The 22951-nt window shown below is 38.7% G+C and overlaps 1 protein-coding gene across 1 annotated transcript in view; it reads right to left on the bottom strand.

Moving 5' to 3' along the window:
* Positions 1–246: 246 nt before the first annotated feature.
* mao (monoamine oxidase) overlaps positions 247–22951 on the bottom strand; it is a 30715-nt gene continuing 8010 nt past the window's right edge. The window contains exons 2-15 of the mRNA XM_026912145.3: positions 16570–16664; positions 16140–16277; positions 11358–11462; positions 11077–11168; positions 10823–10964; positions 9367–9516; positions 6754–6913; positions 5494–5590; positions 5314–5367; positions 5158–5215; positions 3674–3771; positions 2803–2914; positions 2594–2656; positions 247–2479 (exon numbers count right to left, since the gene is read on the bottom strand). Of these exons, the coding sequence (XP_026767946.1) occupies positions 2324–2479; positions 2594–2656; positions 2803–2914; positions 3674–3771; positions 5158–5215; positions 5314–5367; positions 5494–5590; positions 6754–6913; positions 9367–9516; positions 10823–10964; positions 11077–11168; positions 11358–11462; positions 16140–16277; positions 16570–16664 (1520 nt within the window). The 3' untranslated portion in view covers positions 247–2323. The remainder of the gene's footprint in view (positions 2480–2593; positions 2657–2802; positions 2915–3673; positions 3772–5157; positions 5216–5313; positions 5368–5493; positions 5591–6753; positions 6914–9366; positions 9517–10822; positions 10965–11076; positions 11169–11357; positions 11463–16139; positions 16278–16569; positions 16665–22951) is intronic.

The raw sequence follows: 22951 nt of genomic DNA on the forward strand, positions 1-22951 counted from the left end.
GTACACGCTGCACCACCATGCCACCCTACAATGAACTCTCAAGGGACAAACTAAAAGACACTTCAGTGTGTTAAACAGAACCTTTTTTCCTTCGAAGATGGTAAAAAACCAACCCTGATGATGAATAAAGCAAATTGGTTAGTGCATCTTCTGTCTCCCTCTGAGGGAGGATACACTCCACATGTATGACACATGACTGATGTTCATTCACTGGTAACAAAAAGCTCCACACAGCCAAGCAGGAGGTAGATTTCACATTTTTTATTACCAGCTGTGTTGTTGGATTTGTACAAAGAGATCAAGTAATGCAATTACAAGACTAGAACATTGGACACTGTGCACACTCACATGGCTTGACAAAGGAAAGGGTCCTCACAGGAGACTAGTGCAAACAGCAGCACACACAGAGCACAGAGACTGCACCATGGTTTAGCAAAGCGTTGTTAGAGCACAGAGACATGATTCACCAGGCAAAGAGGTTACATCAACCACAATGTGACATGAAGACATCACTGACAGAGTCACTGCACCACTACAGTTCATAGTCCACCAGATTCAAAAAAAGGTACTGTATGCTATGGGAACTTCCCCCATTAACTCTTGGTAAACTTTCAAACAGAATGGTGTAGTCAGCACATCATTTACCATCTGGTTCACATCAGTCTTCTCTGGTTCATTAGTGGCTACTTTAGGGGTGAGTGACATTGTGCTGGTTCCAAAACATAAAAGATCTTTACAGTCACTACCCATCAGCATGAGCGTGACCACACGAACATGAGACATTAACATGACCTAAGCAGACATGATGATGGCATTATCTGGAATATCTCGCTTGCTGCTTGAAATCTAAATAGTCTAAAAGAATGTGACACTACATCATGTTTGTGTTGCATAAAGAAATACTTAGAAGAAGGTAGTAATTAATATGAAGAATCTATTCACTAAAGTAGCCAGTGACTGACCCAAGAGCTGCCCCAGACACACACATACACACACACACACTCACAGAGGCACTTGAGAAATGACAGACACTACTAAATTTTTAAGGCACCACAGACAACACAACACACCTTTGGAACAATGACATATTTCACAAACACGGGGCTTACACACACATCTATTTCTTTTTTTATATACTTTTGTCCCATTTCTTGTATCTTTCTTATGGATGTATTACAATCATTTCCATTAAGTCACATTTTAAGTCACATTAAGAAATTTCAAATTCTTTTGGTTTAGCATACTACGCTTTAGCAGTGAAATATTGAAACATATCTAAAGTACCAGAATCAAACTTCAATCTCTATTGACAAAATAGAGATTTATATTATACTCTAACATGCTATTATGTGCAACTGTGAATATGAAGTGCAGAAAAGATCTCACGATGTATCTTCTATTAAAATGATAAAACCTGCTGCAAGGGGCTTACTGTAGATAGATATGATGTATAAATGATATAACTGTGTATGGTGCAATACAGTGAAAGGTGACAATAGGGTACGGAAATCACCTTATAAAATTAAGTGTAAAAAAACAAAACAATGTATATATCAAGTGTACATCTGTCTAAATTATGTTCAAAATCATATACAATATGTAATCAGAAAAGAATACATTCAAATACCTTCATTAAAAATCAATCATAATTGCCACAGTCATGGACAGCAGCATGAAGAAATCCCAACAATTCAGGCTTTCTCTAGCTTTAGCAACTATGGGCCACTCTGAGAGCCAGACCACTACATGGAAATCGTGTGCACTTGTGTGACATGTGTCAGAGAGGACATATTCTCAAAATGTCAAATAGACTATCATAAAACAAAATAGAAATCTTCAGCTAATGCTTTAGCTTTGTCACAGGTAGTTTGAAAGGCTAGTTCGGATTAGGAGTTCCTTAGAACAGCACCTAAAATCATCAGAGGTAATCAAATCAACTGGTTCATTACACACGCACTGTACTGCACGGGAGGATATGTGTAGTGACTATATGGTGAAATGTAATTGTTGTTGAATGTAGCCTTGGAAAATTGTTAGAAATTGGTGGCCAGACAAACGTCCTTACTGGTTCTCACTTCTGACTATGGTATGTCCTGTGAAAAGGGCAGCTCCCATTTCAACACTAATGATTACATATTTTATTCATTACACTGGGAATTCTTACATAAAAATGTGATTGGGTGATAAATTGTTAAAAAGTGAGTTAAAAATCAAATCTGTAACTGACATGGGCTCATGCCTAGTCAGTAGCCTAGCCTTGGTGCGGTGACTGTATGGAGAAAGCAGTCTTAACCAAAGCCAGTGAGACACTAACGTGGGAGCTCTAGCTACAGGGAAGGAGTCCCTTTTTATAGGCCACTACACCTACGACAGTGGCAACCGTCAGGACTGAGGAAACGCCCATGAACTTGAAGAATCCTCCGACGGATGGCAAGTTTCTCTCCCAGAAGGTGGTGACAAACGGCAAAGCAGGAACATCCTGAAACAATGTCAATGTCAAAAATATGCACAACAATAGTACAGAAATGCATTCAAACAGACTGATAGTTTATAAATATAGTTAGAATAAGCACAATGGAAATAGATTTTGTACCAATGACTCAGGCTCTTTTTGCCAGATTTGACTTGAATGCAGTCTCCCCATTGCAAACAAAATCTGAAAGAGAGTCCAAGGATTCAGGCATAATAATTCATTACATTTATTTTATAAGTTATATACATGTGCATTCACCCACCCACACACACCCCTACAAATGCACACCCACCCACACCGAGTGTATATGGAGTACAGTGATGTCTCACCTCCCTGGCTGCTCGCTCTCCGGCCTGCACAGCCCCTTCCATATAGCCACTCCACTCTGTAGCTGTCTCGGTGCCTGCGAAGTAAAGTCTGCCCACAGGCTCCCTCAGGACTCTACACACAGAGATGCACAACTGTTAACACACATCTACCTTTCAAGACTCCATGTGTCTGTCAACACTTTCACTATGGATTTTCTTAAAAACTTTAATAACTGATATGGAGGATGAAGAGGATGAAGTAAAAAAATATATATATATCCATCATTAAATACAAAACTAAATCCTTCAATACATCAATATCTGGAATGTTATCTGCCATGCAGTACAGCATCATTCAACATTCAATATTTAATTCAATATTGTACAGCTGTTCTTTGTTATTCAGTTCTGTTGTCTTCCTTCAATGAATTTAAAACACTTCTTCATGTGTCATACTGTCCAATCACAGTGCTCCCAGCATGCAGGCCTGCTTCCCAATCAGAACAACTCATCCTAAAGGAAGCCCGCCCTCATCTGCCTGCTGCAGCATTACAGCTTTCAATAAACACTTATATAAATATAAGTCTATAAATATATCCACCACTATAACCTAGTTATAATAAAAAAAATATGTAAAAGAGGCCACTTTTAGGCTCAGGCTTAGGTCTTACAGTTATGCACTCATTTGGCACACAGATACTAGAACAGATCAAGATATACCTATGCATGAGAAATAGTATGTAATAAAATTAAACAGGGAGGACTTTATCCTCTTCAGAGATGTGGTGAATCTGGAGGGATGCAAGGCAGAAGAATTCACCCCAGATGGCACATGTAATAAAGGGCAGGAATAGGAGAGTCATTTCAGATGAAGTCTTGAAAGTGTACTTACTTGCCATACTGAGTGAGGACTCCGGGGGGGATGCTGGCTGTATAGCAGCCACCAGAGTATTCCTCCTCACACCAGTTCTTTTCCTCATAGTGCACAGGCTGGAAAAAAGAACATTTATCCATCAACCTTGTAAACAGGGCTTAAAATTAATATTTTTGTACTAGCTGAAGTTATATAACTTAAATTTAAAAAATGCATTTTGATCAATTAAATTTATGGATTAAATAAAATTCATGTATTTTGTGCTTATTAGAACATACAATAATTTATGACTGCAAAGACATTAAATTAGACTACATTAAATGTTAAATAACCACACATGTGTATTAAATTTATTTTTGGTAAAAGCTTTCTTAAAAAGCGTGTCAGTTCCTGAAATAAAACTAACTGTAAAATAATGGATTTACCACCACTAGCAAACTGTACATGCATTTGGCTGATGAGCAGAGTTCAAAATTTCAAGACTATGAAATTTACTCCTTTTTTGCACACTCATGCACTGGATGGTAGAATATAAGTACTACTTTCTCTGCTTCTGTACTATGCCTCATGTACCCAGTAGCTTTGTATATGTCAATATTTCTCTGTTTCCTCAGCGACCTGATTTTTTCCCCTCAATCTAAGCACTCTGCACAACTGTACTTAACTAGTATCAGTATTTTTATTACTGGACTAAGGTGGACTAAGCAGGGATTAATCAAAAAATATGGACCATATGAGGGACACCAAGGGCTGGCTAGGATATAACTGCTATAAACCACCTTTTAGAATTCTAAGAAGGTTAAACAATGCAAACAACTAAATACTAGCACTGTGCTTATTTCTTCCTACAGCTGCATCCTTGTAATTTAAGCAGACTTTATCCTCCTTGCATTTTTCGATTACTCCAAATTGCTCTCAGGAGTATTTTTGCCCTTATCTTTTGTAACAGAACATGATTTTAGACATGTGTTTGTGAGTTCTGCGATGATATCCAGATTAGGTATAATTTCAGTCTGTGTACATAAAAAGAATGAACTTGCTTAACTGAAAATGCTATGTGCAACTAAAAGATGAAGCAGTGTGTCCTGCCTCATGACATTTCTGCTTGATTTTCTAAAGAATCTCTACATAATGTGCCTGTAATATTTGTAACAAATCCAATCCATCATTTTTACATGAGGAATTCATGCTCTGTTCATCATGCTGTTCTTATTAAACAAATATTTAAGAAAAGGCAAATACAAAAATACAAAAATACAAAAGACAAATAGCTATTTAGATAATTGCTTGCCAATGTTTAGATTTGAGTCATTTCTTTGGCTAATTTAAGCACAATTCATCACTACTTGATTCGCCGCCACTACAATTTGAAAAAAGCAGCTCAGTACTTACTCCACCATGGCAAGTAACAAGACCTTAAGAATAAATAGTTATTCGGCTGTGGTCAGCTGGTCAGACAGCACTCTGATGCATAAATAACTTAATGAAAAACAGAAACTCACATGCAAAGCTTCCTCAGAGCCTAGGACACGTGCATAGATCTCGCAGATCCTCTTCTTCCTATGGGGGTAAAATTCCACATATCAAATCAGTTGTGACTACAGATGAGAAAAGCTTCAAAAGAAAAAAAAAATTGTTAGTTTCCAACAAATATTTACCTTTCTTCCTTGGTGAGTCCAGCCAACTTCCTGCTTTTGCGTGCAAGGATGAAACTGCAAGAACGGAAAAGGTGTGGTCAACTACACATCTTTCAGCCAGCTGTGTCTACAAAGAACATGTGTTTCTATTCACCACGGGTGAAAGTGCACTGTTCAATTAGTGTTCACAACTTGTTTTACCCCATAATGGCTGGCACTGTTCCATCAGGCTTAGTGTCATCCAGAGTCAGGCCAATAGGTGCCTCCGTGTCTTCAATCACCATGGTTCCACAGTAGCCTGGAACCAAACAGCACTAATAAACACATGCACTATTCTTGTTAAAGACAAAAACACAATCCATCATTTATCCAAGTTGATTTTCACACTGTCACCATAGAGAAAAAAAGGACATAACTCAACATGACAGACATACAGCACCCAGAACTAGTTAATTTGCAAATTAACATACACCAACAGAGACAACATGAACAATGAGAGTTAACTCAAAATATTTCTATTTTATTTAGTTTTTATTAAACTTACAAACATCAGTTTGTGGCTTTCACAAGTGCCCCTATAAGCACCTTATTATTATTAGTTATGAGCGGCTTTAGTTTCTTTGTTGCTGGCATTTGATTTTCTGGCCCAGAAATCTCAGCACCCAGACTGATGGCACTGTTTTAGTTACACTCTCCTCTCTTTTCTATAAACAACAACCCACAAGGGAAACAAATTAAGGCACAAGCTGCACGTCTTCATCTGGAAATACTAATAAGATAGACAGATGAGATTGTGCTGCTGAAGATGCTAAGAGAACTCGTATCTCTTGGCTGGGGTTAGGAATGTTATAAATGGTGCTGAACTGCCAATGTCGAGTATGTTGTATCCATACAACACAACCATTTTATCTGTTTCAGTGAGCGGCAGCGAGGAGAGTCACTAACTGTGCATGTGTTTGTGTGTGCACGTTTGTGATTTTGGTGATCAAGGCTGAAAAGTGAGTTTTCATTCCATTAAAATCCTTCTGAGTTGTGCCACGCCTGTCTCCCGTGTCCTTATTCCCCTGGTAACATAGGGAGTGTCACACCATAAAAAAAAAAAAAATTCTTAAAGAGGTTAAGTAGACAATGTCACTGCAATAGTTAACTAGGTTGTAGTCATGTAATATGTAATATATGATGATCTTATATCAAAATACAATCTAACTCTCAGCTAATATTTAACATTTAATAATAGAACATTCAGTTTAGTTTTATTTTAATTTATTTTTTAAAATTTATTTTAGTTAAAAACTCACATGTGCATTACTGATTGTTTATACTGGGAAGTTAAGCCATCCTCCTGACCATACTTTAAACAGAGGTGGGTGGGAACCAAGCACGTCAATATTTATACTATAATTGCATTTCGCTTTTCAGGTGATTGGAGACTCAAAACTACTTATTGAACTGATCAATTACCCTTCTTCCTCCAGAAGTTCTCCCTGTAGTAGACCATGCACTTGATGACTGAGCCCATGGGTACTCTGTGGATAAGTTGATTCCTCAGTGGAGGAAGTTCAGGGTTAAAGTGGATCTTCAGATTCAGCCCTGGTGGTGTGGCAACAATAATGTATTTTGCCTACGGCAAAGATCAGAGCATTCAACATTTAAGTATTTAAGCTTATTATTAAGCACAACTTGTACACACAAACATATTTTTCTAACTGCAGTGTATGTCAGGAGTAAATACACCGATCAGTCATAACATTAAAACCACTGACAGGTGAAGTGAATAACATTGATTATCTCATTACAATGGCACCTGTGAAGGGGTGGGATACATCACGCAACAAGTGAACAGACAGTTCTCATAGTTGATGTGTTGGAAGCAGGAATCTGAGAGACTATGACAAGGGCCAAATTGTGATGGCTAGATGACTGGGTCAGAGCATCTTCAAAATGGCAGGTCTTGTGGGGTGTTCCCAGTATGCAGCGGTTAGTATCTACAAAAAGTAGTCCAAGGAAGGACAACTGGTGAACCAGCGACAGGGTCATGGGCGCCCAAGGCTCACTGAAGACTAGCCCGTCTGATCCGATCACACAAAAGAGCTACTGTAGCACAGATTGCTGAAAAAGTTAATGCTGGCTATGATAGAAAGGTGTCAGAACACACAGTGCATCACAGCTTGCTGCGTATGGGGCTGTGTAGCTACAGATCAGTCAGAGTGCCCATGCTGACCCCTGTCCACTGCCGAAAGCACCTACAATGGGCACGTGAACATCAGAACTGGACCATAGAGCAATGGAAGAAGAATCATGAATCATGTTTTCTTTTACATCATGTGGACGTCCGAATGCATGTACGTCGCTTAACTGGGGAAGAGATGGTACCAGGATGCACTATGGGAAGAAGGCAAGCCGATGGAGGCAGTGTGATGCTCTCGGCAGTGTTCTGCTGGGAAACCTTGGGTCCCGGCATTCATGTGGATGTTACTTTGACACTGCAGACCAAGTACACCCCTTCATGGCAATGGTTTCCCCTAATGGCAGTGGCCTCTTTCAGCAGGATAATGCGCCCTGCCACACTGCAGAAATTGTTCAGGAATGGTTTGAGGAACATGACAACATGACCATGACCATGACATGGTGTTGACTTTGCCTCCAAATTCCCCAGATCTCAATCCAATCGAGCATCTGGGGGATGTGCTGGACAAACAAGTCCGCATCCATGGAGGCCCCACCACGCAACTTACAGGACTTAAAGGATCTGCTTGGTGCCAGATACCACAGCACACCTTCAGAGGTGTTGTGGAGTCCATGCTTTGATGGGTCAGAGCTGATCAAGGGGACCTACACAATATTAGGCAAGTGGTTTTAATGTTATTGCTGATCTGTGTATATTTTTAGTAAAAACTATAGCAGAGTAGATAGAATTTTCAGAGAAATGTTTTATCAGCTGTGCACACAAAGTGCTGACGCTGCTGGATGTGAAACCTGAGGCCCGGTCTTTATACGTGGATTACTGATTTAGCTGAATTGGATGGTTGATGATTTGTCATGATCCTGGATTTGTCTGGAACTGTTGTCAGACTTGTTACCAAGACAACAAGTCCATAAGCTCAAACCTGCTTAGGTGCAGGCTTATTCAATGTAAGGAAGATTAGATCAGGCATGTAAAAGCATTATATATATCCACCGAATCATGTACTTTAATTATGTAACATTAGCTTATTTTGAAACAAATTGTCTTTGTCACCCATATCATAATTGTAGGATGACTATTGTGGTTTACAGTTTATTTAGAGTAGCAAAAATAAACCAGTATGTGGATATAACTCTAGAAACTTTGTGTGCTATGCTATTTCTCACCACCTATATAATTGCTAATAAACCAGTAACTCAGTATGTGCACACATACTGTAAAACTCCAATCATACAAGAATTTCTGGGACATCTATAAAAATGTTTGCCAGCTTCACAGTAAATCATTCTACAAAACTGTATTGGAGTGGCTATTTTAGGGTTCCTATTAGATGAGAAGACCTTCCAGCTCGGGTCAACAGGATAATGCCCTCTGCAGCAGCTCTTAATGAGACTTAGCAGGAGAAAGAGGATGTGGTCAGGGCAGGGAGATGAAGAGCAGCTTAGTGGTCACAATCCCACAAGCTTATATGGTTATATGTACACCAAGACACATGCTGGAAAGAAAAGCTCTTTTATGCCCCCAAACCCTCTAGATTTAGAAATGTGTATATTCTACTATGGTGCAGTTACCATTTAAAGAAACAACAGTAATCATATCAACAGGTAGAAAGTCCTGCAAGCACATATTTACTTGGATAACATTAGAAATACTACATTTATAGACAAATCAACTACATACATGACACACACTGTAGTAAATGCAGGATGGCAAAGCTACACAGACTGCATGGTCATATTCCTTGAAAAATTCAGAAGGGGCTTTTATTGACGTAATCTAAACAATAGTCTGTTAGATTCTGAGAGCGAGGGACATATCCCCTATAAAGTCTGTGCCTGTACAGTAGAAGGCTCTTTAAATGAGGTCTGCTGTGAATTTAAATTGCTTACCTTATATGTCTCCTCATTGATGGTCTTGACTTCCACCATGTCTCTACTCTGGTCAATGCTGTAGACAGCGCTCTGAAGTTTGACTCTGTCTCCCAGCTCTCTGGCCATGCACTCACTGATCTGATTTGCCCCTCCTACAAACTTACGTTCCTGGGGGGAAAAAAAACACTATTTCATCAAACAGAAACATGAACGAACTGAGGCCTTTCACTAATCCCCATAATCTGTAGTCTGTATTTTTTGCTTCCACTTTGCTCCTGGAACATTTTATGTCTAGTTCTGCTCCTAGTCAGCGAATAGGCATGGATGATTTGATTTCAGTTTGGTATGCAGTTCCTTTATATACCAACAGGTGGCTCCATATTTCAAAATCCCGAGCCAAACCATGTTCACACCACTGTTGAGACCGGATCAATCAGAGTCAGGTGCTCAAATTATTTGCTCAGTCAGAATTGACATTTTCAATTTTCTAACCGTTCATAGAGGATAACACGAAGTATCGTGTTTCAATACACAGAATTATTGAGCCTAAATTGCAGCACCAAGAATTCAATTTTAATTCTTTTTGTATAGCGCTTTTATCAATAGAAATTGCCATGAAGCAGGTTTTTATCTGTTTCAATACACTGAATCTTCTAAACAGTTTTAAATGATCTAATAATTAATATGTTCAGAGTTCTCTATAAAAAAAAAGCAGCAGTCCTTGAAAACTGTGTTTGTTCACCTGCACAACATGTGTCTTTCTTTTTAGGCCACAAAATTCTGGCCTCCCCTCCCAGGTTGCACATCGATCACTGACTAAGCAAACACACACACATACGCACACAGAGTACCCAACGCAGAACAAATCACTGCAATATTCACCGCAGAGCAACCTATCTTTAAAGGGTGCCAGACAGTAGGAAATCACTCAGAACCTCATAATAAAGTTCTCTAATTACCCCAGTGTGCTCCCTTCTTCTGTAGCTATGGCAGCTGAGCATTCATTATTTTATCAATGCCAACGAATGGCTGTCCTCCAGCTCTCAAAATCCCCCACTGTGTGCACCATGATTAACTAAATTAGGGGTAATAATAGAGAGAGGTGCTGATTACAGGATTTTAGGTTAGGATGCAGAAGACTTGACTCAATGCCCATTAGCTCTTGCATGCACCTGCATTTCTACAGTGCTATTTCTTTACAACAATACATAATGTAATGCACACGATGTTACCTGACTACACTGTAATCAGCATCAAAGAACAGAACAGAGAGATGTGTGTAAGCACAAACACACACACACACACACACGGTAGAAATGCCACACATTTCTGTGCAAATGCAAAAAAAATCATAGTATCAAGCCCCGAGCCCGTTGTTATTCAAGGCTTTATTATAAAGTGATTATACAGACTGAAGTCAGTGTGTTAACATTACGGCATCTATTTAATGGTCTGGTGAGCTGGTGTGATTTACCTGGCCTCCATTAGTGGTGGAGAAGATCCTCATAGTGCCTCCACATTGCTTAACATACCAGAGAAACCAGAGAGCAGAAATCTCATGAGGTTCTGAGGTCACGTTCACATTAACAAACAGCGTGGCAAAGCGGCGGGCAGTGCTGCATGGAAACAATTTAAAAGATCATGTTTGCAGATGCATCAAGAATACCATCTCAAAAAAACACCACTGATCATTTTTCTCTCATCGCAGTTATGTGATGTTTTCACTACCTTGTCCAGCAAACCCTGTCCACGAGCTCCTTCATGGTCATGTTATCCCAATCTTCAGCATGCGGGGCCCTCCATGGCGCTTCTACTGGGATCTGCAGTATACAATCACAATCCACCATGAAGGACATCAATAACAATATCAATGTCTCTTCAATCTAAAAAATGGATAATCTAAAAGGCTTAGAAAGCTATGTCTCTGTCATTCCAGTTCATATACGCTCCTATGTGATGTTTAGGCCTTACAGAGAATTCCTCTTCCTGAATACTGCAGTTGACTTTACCTCCATACCCATCTTGTCCATAGTCCTCCAAAGGTTGTTGTAGTCCATCAGAGCTATAGGGTTCCACACTGGGGGAAAAGGCCCCTTGAATGGATATGACTTCCCCTGGGAGGCATAAAGCAACCATCATGAGAATTTTTTTGCACCTCGGCACGCTACCATAAAATTAAATGATCATAACACGTCATTGTTTGACGTAATGTCTTTGTAATCACCATGCATCATAATTGGAATTACAATTATGCTTTGGAGTGGAAAACTTTTTGTGTGCCTAAAATATTCGTCACTGCATTTTTCATGGCTTGTATTGAAATAAGCAAAAATAAAGTGGGGGTAAGTTTTTCTCAGCCTATATTGCATTTCACAATTTGAGATCAGATGTAATTAGATCCTATTAAGTGCAAGGTTTTAAAAACGACACAGGAAGTCACGTAATTTTGGCATATAATTTGCCAATTATTTTGGCACTTTAAGGGGTCTCAAATTATTACAGGTCCTTAAGAAATTATAACTCTATAAATCTGTAATCTCAATAAAATAAAGACTTCATTACCATAAACAAAAATATTTCTCTTTGGCACACAGCAGCAATATGACACAGGATGTCTGTTCACACAGTGTTTCATTCTCACAGTAGTGGAAATGCTTAGTCAGGATGACAACATGGTCCATAGCTGGCCGATGGGGTAACAGTATGCAGACATTACTTCATACCTGAATTGCTTTGTTGCAGAGGGACTCTTAAATAAATGCATTTTCAGCTTATTGATTAATATTTGACTACATATTCAAGATCTGAGACACGTACACCAGAAGAGATAAATTTCCCCTAATCTATGCTTCGCTTTAATATGGCTTTAATAATTGCTCAGTCTGCGCAGCCTTGTAATGGGGTCATTGATAAAAGGGTTAGCGTTATCAAGAGCAAGGATTACAACACTGCTTGACTTCTGATGTTCAGTATTTTATCTAGTGTTGATTTTTTTATGTGCAATTTAAGGACCATGCTTTAGACCATAAACCTTAAAGCATGGGCCTAAAAGCATGGTAACAGCATGGCACTCCTGTCTGAGGAAAACAAGCACTTCGACAGATAAACGGATCTGCAAACAAAAGAAGAATGCACCAAAATGTTAACTGGAGCAATAAAAGGAATGCATCAACCAACCAGCCAAGTACGTGCAGTGCTTTTGATGAGAGCTGATTATACATTGCTCTGACATCACATTGGATTATTGATCAGAAAATAAAGCAGACCTCATGATAAATGCAATAACGTGTCACACAGGCAATGCATTTCCACTCGTCAATATCATATGTGATGCAGCTCTAGAAAGCAGCTAGCAGAAAAACATCACATTTAACTGTGTAATTATAGGGCTTTGTGTGTGTGCGTGCATGTGTGTGTCTGTGTGAGGGTCAGAGCATTGCATTAGAGCACAGTAGCTTGCTAACCATCCAGCAACAGGTCTGTTCCCATGGTGACAGAAGTGAGGAGAATGCACAGACAGATGAGAGACGCCGTGTGCCTTTTCTTTTCTCTCAGGCACAGGATGAGCCGAGCCTGTCTGCTTCCTGTGTCCATACACCGGCTCTGAAGCCTTCCCTTCACAACCTTTAATCTTCATCTATATTAATCCCTGAACTTGCTCAAGTGGACAGTTTGGTAGGAGGTTGATAGGATAAACCAGGTGTGGCCTTTAGGATTAGAGCTATAGAAGAGCTGATTAGCCTGAACAGTTTGCTCAGATGCTCACCCTTATTACAAAATGGTCAGCTCACTGTGTGGCTATGAGCCAGGGTTTTGATTACTGAGTAACTGCCGCACTAAAAAGTCAATCATAAAGCTTTCAACATACTTTGGCATTGTAGTATTTTGTGTAATAAAGCAATGAAGCCATCCTTCAACAACCAAACAGATAACTACACTTTCATGATGACATTTCAAAAATAGATGTAAAGCTAACTGCTGTTGAGTTTGAATACAGTATAGTGACTTACTAGCCTTATGTGGCTGGATGTGTTCATTTTTTTGTACAAGATGATTCACTACTACATTTCACAGTGTCTTGAACATTTTTCGGGAATACCTGACTTATTTTATCCTGGGAATTATACAATACCCATTTTCCCCCCACACTTATCACGTTACAGAGGTCAGAACATTCATACAAAGTCACAGTAACAGTTAAGTTTTCAGATAGTGTAAAAGTTTTCAAAAAGGTGTCACAGGGCCATTCAAATCAAAGAGAGACTAGAAGATGGTGCATAATGGACTAGAGAATCAATAATAAAAAAATTAAATGATGTACTTATTTCTACCTACAGGTGTAGAACGATACAGTAAATAATTTCACTAAAGGATGAACATCTAAACATGTATTTTTAATATTTGCCAAATCTCTCAAATATTATGATGTATATTAGGATGTTGTAGGTTATTTCTCAAGAGGGAGAAGAGTGACAATTTGGGAATGGCTATAAGTTTAGCAAAAGAGCCTAATGAGCCGATCATAATAGTAAAATATATTTTTTGCAATAAAGACTAACAGAATAAACAGATGTACTAGCTGATGGTTAATCTTCCAGGTGAATTTTAAGTAAATATAGTTTAGGCCACAGTTCAAACTGTATATTAAACATTTCTTGAAATATAGAATGTATCATTTCCCCAAAAAACTTTCAATCCCTAGTTTTAATTCCCTGTTTATTTGGCAGCTTTGGAACTGTGTCCAGTCTGCTATGTCTGTTCTGTGCATCATCTCAGTGCAATGTCCTGCCCTGTTCCTTGTTTATTCATTACACCATCAAGTGCTTCTTCATAAATAGTCCTGACCACCAGGAACAATTTTCCAAATCATGCACAAAGGCTCTCTAATTAGAGGATGAATCAGGAGAAGACAGCTTGCAAACTGTGTAAATGCTCTGTATGTTTGCATTGGGTGAATTCTGTCTCCAACGTATGGTTGTCAAATGATTGAAGGACAACACCCCTTTTACTAAACACAGGGACAAGCAGAGAGCTAGAGAGGGGAAGGGGGAGGGGGGATAGCGTGAGCCAGTCTTTTCAGTACTGATAGCAATCACCTTTTGATGGGAGCCGCAGCCATGACGAGGGCACAGGAAGAGTGCCTCAGACTGGATTCAGAGAAAACACACATACAAAGTAAATCATGTGCAATCAGACGCAGGGAAGCATGGGTCATAAACAAGGTTCAGATGGCCACTGTAAAGACAAGAAACATGAGCTTCCTCAATTCAGGCACAAAAAAACAAGCTAATTGTATACATGTGGTAGTGGCTATATAGGCTGCTGTGCTGCTCTTCTGAAATAGGTCACGTCAGAAGAAACACTATTCTTTGAGCTCTGGTAGAATAGAATGCAAACTATTCTGTGGTCTCTGGGCGGAATAATGCATGGCTTTTGCCAAAATGTACAACTAAACCTACCTCATCAACCATTTTTCAAACAAAACGTCTCTCCAAATATGCATCTAAACCTAAATACTTATATATATATATATATATATATATATATATATATATATATATATATACACACATACATATACATACATACATACATACATATATGTAAAATTCTCTGACCTCACATGATTTGTCACTGCCTGGTGCTTTGTTTTGTGAAAGTAATTCTGCCTGTGGGAATCAACTGACAAAACACATCAGAGAGTAGCTGACGTGACATCAAGCAATGCTTCTGTCAAGCTGCATTAATCAGCAATACATAAAACCTCATAAAAGAGAGCAATATCATGTGCTATCACTCTGTTACACAGACAGCTAAAGTTGCACTGTATATTACATATGAATAATACACAGTTTTACTAGCATTGTACTAAGGAAGGAATCTTCGTGTGGTTTGTTAATTTTCTGTTAAGTAGAAGAACTCAGGCAATACCCAGATGTATGCTGTTATTCAAGCACAGCATGAGCATGAAATGTGACAAGCACTGATCCAAGGTGGAAACTTGCTTTACTGTATGTGATTTGCAGAAGGATGGTGATTTTCACTTAGGAAAGACTGCACATTTTGCGCGCAGTGAACATGCCTCTGGGGTTTTGCGGCAGCCTCCTCTGATATCCTCCACTGGATTTTCTCTGTGACATTTCACTCTGTGTACACACTCTCTAGATGCATGTTCATGTGTGTATGCAACTGGTTGTGTTTCTCTCAATTCACATGAGTTATACAAAGCCACTGGTTGTATTTGTACCACATGTGTACACTACATGTACAAATTAAATTAATCAGTGAGGGCACCACATTAACCATTTCTCAGATGTCTGTGATTTACAGCTCCATATTCTGGCCAGAGCCATAGAGGAGCTGAACCGACAGGAAAATCTAATAAGCGCATACAGAATGTGTGCTAAAGGCAGAGATGCGTCTTCTCAAATTGGATACAAGACACAAGAGGGGTGGGGTGGCTGCTGTTTTCCCTTCCTTCCTTCATGTCCACTCTGAGCAGGAGAAACCATATTACACACTTCCTTCAGGCACTGATTAGCATCTCCAGGCTCCGGCACAATATAATGCTAAACAAGGCTCTGAGCCAATGTCTTTATGCGACAGAGAGAGAGCTCAAGCCCAGCTATGATGTTCTGTGCACTACAACATTAGTACGCAGGATGAAGAAGGTATTTTGTCTTCTGAAAATTGTTGTTTCCTCATCTTCTCTCTTGGGAATGTTCACCAAGCAACATTAGGCTTTGAGTGTGTTTATGCTGCAGTGGTAGGAGGCATGCTTTCTTTCTTACCTTCACATAGTGAACTAGGGACTCTTCTTCGTTGACTTTGTAAGTCTGAACCCCGTACTCCTTGGCCAGTCGCAGAATCCGATTTTGAGTGGGCCCGATGTACGCTCCACCCAAATCCACCCATTTGGCATGTTTATTCTGAGGCACATGTCAAATTCATAACTCAGTACCACTATCCAAAAGATTTAATACAAATGATACAAGTAGAACATAGGAAAACATGGGACTAATTTATAAATCTACTGGCACAATCCCAAACAGCCTGTATTATAAATCACTATAGACTCATCAGAATATACATAAGGTAAACAGTTTCCATGCCTACAGTGAAGTTTGCAATAAATCCTAGGATCTAGTTTGGATTTTTGAGTGTCATACACATGTAATAAACCACACATTTATATCTTTTCCCCTCATTACTCCATCATACCTGAACAGTGTAAGTTCTTCCACCAACACGGTCTCTGGCTTCCAACACCACGGGGTTTAATCCACTCTCCACCAACAGCTTGGCTGCACTTAAACCTGTACAGACAAAACGCAGGAATCCGAGATACATTTTTGTTAAAACAATTCTGAAAGCTCTATTCACCTGTCATTAGTTACTTAAAAATAACAAAAACAGTGTTTTATCACAGTATTAATTATTAATAAGCTATTTTACAGCAATCCAGTATATACTTGTCAGTATGTGTAAAACGATCCTGATGTTAAAGAGGAACACATTCATACTGGATTAGTTTTACATGGGAAGATGGGGTAATGTAATTATTACTGGAGTATCTGGGATTTTAGTCCTGTCAAAATCCATCATGTCACACTTTTTTTTTTTTGCAGACTGAGTGCATGCACACATCTGGAAAGATTACGCTGTATTTTATCTTCTATAAAATACCCTTCAGAGATAACCCCAGTTAATATATATCCAAGCCGATTTGAGAAATGATTATATATATCCTGTGAGAAATGAGATTTTCCACTTTTTCTTCAGTATAAACACACCAGGATGTGCTCTTTACAGTCATATTCCACAAACCATATGCAACTATTAGACATGTTCATGACAGAACAATAAAATGCAGACACTCAAGAACCTGTTATTATAGTGATGCTTCTAGGGATTTCAGGCAAGTTACTGAGCAAGTTTTGGCACCGGTATAGCCTGCATACTTGTTATGGTCATGTGATACACACACACACACACACACACACACACACACACACACACACACATTATATATAGTACTGTGCAAAGTCTTAGGCACCCTATTTTTTAGTGCAAACTTTGTTATAGATTTTTGTTTTAAGTCTACTACATTATTGAGTCAGTACAAAAACATTTTAGATTTCCAAACATTAGTTTTCCAGCACAAAATTAATTGTTACAGAAAAATGTTTGTATGTCAGTAAAGAAAGCTGCATATTACAAAGGCATCTTTGCTCTACAGCATTTCTAACACACACAGAGTTAGGTCCGGAAGTATTTGGACAATTACAGTTTTTGTGATTTTGCCTTTATACACCACCACAATGGATTTGAAATAAAACAATCAAGATGTGATCAAAGTGTAGACTTTCAGCTTTATTTTAAGAGGTTCCACAAAAATATGGCATTTACCATTTAGGAATTACAGCCATTTTAAACAAAGTACCTCCATTTTCAGGGGCTCAAAGGTATTTGGACAATTGACTGACAAGAAGTCAGCTGACCAGGTGCGGTCCATTCCCTCAATACTTCAAGACAAATGAAGCAGATAAAAGGTCTGAAGTTGATATCAGGTATTGAGTTGGCTTTTGGCAACTGTTCGACTGGAGCTACCAATATGAAGTACAAGAAGATCTCAGTGAAGTGAAGGAGGCCATCATTAGGCTGAAAAAACAACATAAATCTATAAGAGAGATAGCAAAAACCTTAGGTGTGGCCAAATCAACAATTGGACACATTCTTAAAAAGAAAGAAAGCACTGGTGAGCTCAACAACATCGAAAGGCCTGGAAGACCACAGAAGACAACTAAAGTGGATGATCGCAGAATCCTTTCCTTGGTGAAGAAAAACCCCTTCAACATCAACAGAAGTCAAGAATACTCTGGAGAAGGTAGGCGTATCGTTGTCAAAATCTACAACCAAGAGACGCCTTCATAAATGTAAATACAGAGGGTTTACAACAAGGTGCAAACCACTGGTAACATTCAAGAACAGGAAAGCCAGATTAGACTTTGCCAGAAAACATCTAAAAAAGCCTCCCACGTTCTGGAATAAGATTTGGACTGATGAAACCAAGATTAACTTGTACCAGAATGATGGGAAGAGAAAAGTATGGCAAAAGAAAGGAACAGCTCATGATCAAAAGTATACCACATCATGTGTCATAACACTGCCTCCACCACGTTTGGCATGTGCATGTATGGCTGCCAATGGAATGGGCTCACTGGTGTTTATTGATGATGTGACTGCTGACAGAAGTAGCAAGATGAATTCTGAGGTGTATAGGGCTATACTCTCTGCTCACATTCAGCCAAATGCTACAAAACTGATAGGACGCCACTTCACAGTGCAGGTGGATAATGACCCTAACATACTGCGAAAACAACTCAAGACTTTTTGAAGGCAAAGAAATGGAATATTCTTCAATGGTCAAGTCAGTCGCCTGATCTCAACCCAACAGAGCATGCTTTTCACTTACTGAAGACAAGACTGAAGGCAGAAAGACCCACAAACAAGCAGCAACAGAAGGTGGCTGCAGTGAAGGCCTGGCAAAGCATCTCCAGGGAGGAAACTCAGAATTTGAGTTTTGAGAACATGGGCTCCAGACTTCAGGCAGTCATTGAGTACAAAGGATTTTCATCCAAGTATTAAAATTATGGTTATATTTACAATTATGTCACTTTCTCCAAATACCTTTGAGCCCCTGAAAATAGAAGTACTTTGTTAAAAATGGCTGTAATTCCTAAATGGTAACGGCCATATTTTTGTAGAACCTCTTAAAATAAAGGTGAAAGTCTACACTTCGATCACATCCTTTATTTCAAATCCATTGTGGTGGTGTATAAACGCAAAATCACAAAAACTCTGTCATTGTCCGAACACGTCCAGACCTAACTGTGTATGTGTGTGTATATTATATATATATATATATATATATATATATATATATATATATATATATATATACATACATATATATACACACACACACACACACACTATATTTATATATATATATATATTATATATATATATATACACATACACACACACACACACACACACACACACACACACACACACACACACCAATCCCATGCCAGTCCTGATATATGATACATGCTGATTCCATGTGAATCCATCAGAATCACTGGACATCCTGCAGACATCCAGTGTAGGAGTTAGGTCAGTTAGATCATGCTGCGTGATTCCTCTACACAGACACAGCCTTCCTCTTCCTACAGGGGAAGTGAAATCTCTGCTTCTGTGAGAAACTGCATTTGGTCTCAGGGAAGCTATACCCAAGGAAAATAATACTAAAGCACAGATCTATATTTAGAGGGGTTTGGTGAGAGAGAGAGAGAGACTATACTTGCTGTGATGAAAATTCTCTCTGCTACTACCAATGAAATTTCAGCTCTCAACCTATTAGACCTTATTATTGAGTTTTTAACATCTGACAGGAGTAAAACCGAAAGCAAAGAAAAGCAAGGAAAACCAACAAGACCAGACAAGCCCAGTTTCGGTCACACAGCAGTCTGTCTTAAAAATAGCTGACATACTATTTGGTGCATTAACGATTTATCTTTTGTCTTCTTTTTCCATAATCCAGCTTAATCCTTCAAACTAACGAAGCCAATTTACACAAATCAAACTCATTTATGAAGTCAAAATTGAGTAACTGATGAGTTAACGTCTCAAAACGTGAATGTTTTTTCAAGATTAACTTATTACTAAGTTTTATATTCAATCCCTGACACACACACACTTCAAATTTCTAACACAGTGTGAAAAAGTTTATTTATATACACCTTATCAACAAAATACACAAATGTCTAATACTCTTATATGACACCTCACCATCTTTACTGACCAGTAGGAAATGTTAAAATTTATCATTAAAAGTTTGGCAAATGGCTTCTTTTTCCTAAAAATTCACTAAAAGCCAAATTTGACAATTCACAAAATAGGAGGGTGTAGACATGCGTTTTCTCATATATGTATAGGTATGCTATGTGTATAAGTATATGGAAAACCTTTCCAGACTGAATGCTGTGGATAGTGGACAAACCAATAGACAGTGACTGAAAAGAATCATGAATTATAGCGTCACAGGGACAGATATAGAGATATAGCAAATTATAAATTGCAGTTAATGCAGAAAAATAAAAAAGATTCTCAGACTCTTTTATGGTCAACATCCTTTGCAGACAAGATCACATATTTAACAGTGTGGAGAAGAAACTGAACCAGTGAGACATGCAGCAGAGCACGTAAGCAGTCAAACTACAATCTGGGGGAAAAAAAAAAAAACCTCAGCAGTTTAAATGGAAGAGGCTGAAGTACACAACTTGGCATCCAGACAAACTAGGCCCCTTTCTCAATATTCCTGACATCTAGATATTTAACACCAGGGAGCCATAGTCCGTACAGTATGTCGGTATGGTGTGATATAACCATCTTTATGGATCCTGGAATAAAGACTATTTTATCATATATCCACAGAACACCACACCCATTAGTGTGGATTCATGATAACTATATGAGGCAGTGAAGCTCTCATACTCTGTGTTGCTGTTGTGAATACACCCACCCAGTTAGCAAGGTGGACCTCAAACATAGTCTTTAGTTGGTATTAGCAACTCTTTTGATTCATGCAAGTTTTTACAGCTGACCGTTTAGTCAGGTGCCTGTGAATGGCTAGTCTTTATATAATAGCTAGTGTTTTCCCCTTTCATTTTGGTCTTCCTTTGGACTTCAATAGCATGCCCACAGTAACAGATAATGTGACACCATCAATACACACATTTAACCTTTATACTCAACAGACAAGTACAAATATTAATTTGTAAAAGTCTAACAGAAATGGTCAACAACATAAATGGCCATAGACATAATGCAAGTTTTGCTTTTTTTATTTTTATTACCCACTCAACTACATTCAATCAAACATTCTATTCAAACTTTCTTTGGGTTTTGTTTTTGGAGACCAGAGCAGAAAAAGTGTTTTTGCTTTGCCCTGTTCTCCCATCACTCAGCAGAAGCCCACATCTGTGCAAATGCACTAGGACCTTTCATCATACCACTGGGTCTTGAAGTTGGATATCCACCAGAATATATATTGCTTTTAGCATATTTGCAATTGCAATGCATGCTCGTCAGTCCAACTAATGCTATGTAGCCCTGTTCCCTTCATCTGCTGGGGCTGTAGTGGAGCTGTTATATCACTTTGAAACTAAGTTGACCAAGTTGATTTTTGTTTTTTATTTGTGTCTATAGCATTTAGAACAAAGCCAGTGTAGTAAATCTGGAAATGCAAAAATCTGACTTTTTTGTTTGTTATAGTTACAGTGCATAGGGGTAAAAAAATGCATTCCTGAGCTTTTAGAAAACAGCAATAATGACCCTGGAAATAGTAATTTTTACGGGAAGCCGAACAACCTAAAAGCATGATGAAATTGCACTACCCAGCACAAATGCACAATGCATAACAATCACCTGCATGACCCATTGGATGGTGCAGATTAATTTACATGTGCAACTCACTGGGCAGCCAAAACTGGGTGGATCGAATTGGTCCGCACTGCGTGGTTGTGATGGGTAGTGCAGTGCTCGCTTGCTTTTGGGTTGTTCCACTTCCCATAGTAATTCTCAATTATTCAATAATGCTTAATTATTCAGTACTGGGATCGAATTCATATGTCAGCTCAGATATGTCCGACATTATCCTGCCTGAGCAAAGGGATCGGGATGGCCATGTCAAAGGCACGGAATTGGCCATGTCAGAAGCTTGATTCTGTGATCAGTGAAACATTTTTGTGCGCATTTTTTCTGACAGGGCAGAATTCACAAATCTTACATCCAGCAGTTTTACGTTTATGAAGTCAAACAATTAACTTAATCTTATACTGAAAGTGGCTGATTAGCATTGTGTTGTCCATAATCTAAATGTGTACTTTTGTTTCTACTGAAAATACTACAGTGCACACATACACTACAGTCTTCAATAAATCACTGAAGAAAAATCATTTGATTCAAGTTCATAATTTCTGCCAGAGTGAATTGATCCAGTGAAAAAAAGAGATAGGGGAATCTGAAGAGGATTTTCAGTGATCAAAGGGCTTCTCTCAAACATGGCTCTTTCTCTCTCTCAGTCAGTCTGTCTCTCCATTAGTCCCTCCCTTCTGTTCTCAGCTCAAGATTTAATGCTCTCTTGCTCGCCCTGTCTCCAACACCTAGCTACACCTGAGGCAGACACTGACCTAACTGCAGTGACTTTTATTCAATAATGGAATGGAGCAGAAAGCTTGATCTATGTGACTGACTCACACACACTGACACATACACACACAGAGACACACAAGAAAGAAGCAGGAAAAGGCGACACACACACACACACACACACACACTAAGCTAAAATACACAACTGACTGAAGGAACAACAGCTTATAACACAGTAAATGATTTATCAGGAACTCTTCTATAAAACATTGTCAGTTAAAATTGGTTAAGTGAATCAGAAATGGTCTCAGAATGGTCAGATCACAAGACTACACACAAAATAACCTGTCTTTAAAATGTACAAATGTAAAAAGCTAGGATTTGT

This window comes from Pangasianodon hypophthalmus, chromosome 5 (genome assembly GCF_027358585.1).
Source record: "Pangasianodon hypophthalmus isolate fPanHyp1 chromosome 5, fPanHyp1.pri, whole genome shotgun sequence".
Classification (NCBI taxonomy): Eukaryota; Metazoa; Chordata; class Actinopteri; order Siluriformes; family Pangasiidae; genus Pangasianodon; species Pangasianodon hypophthalmus.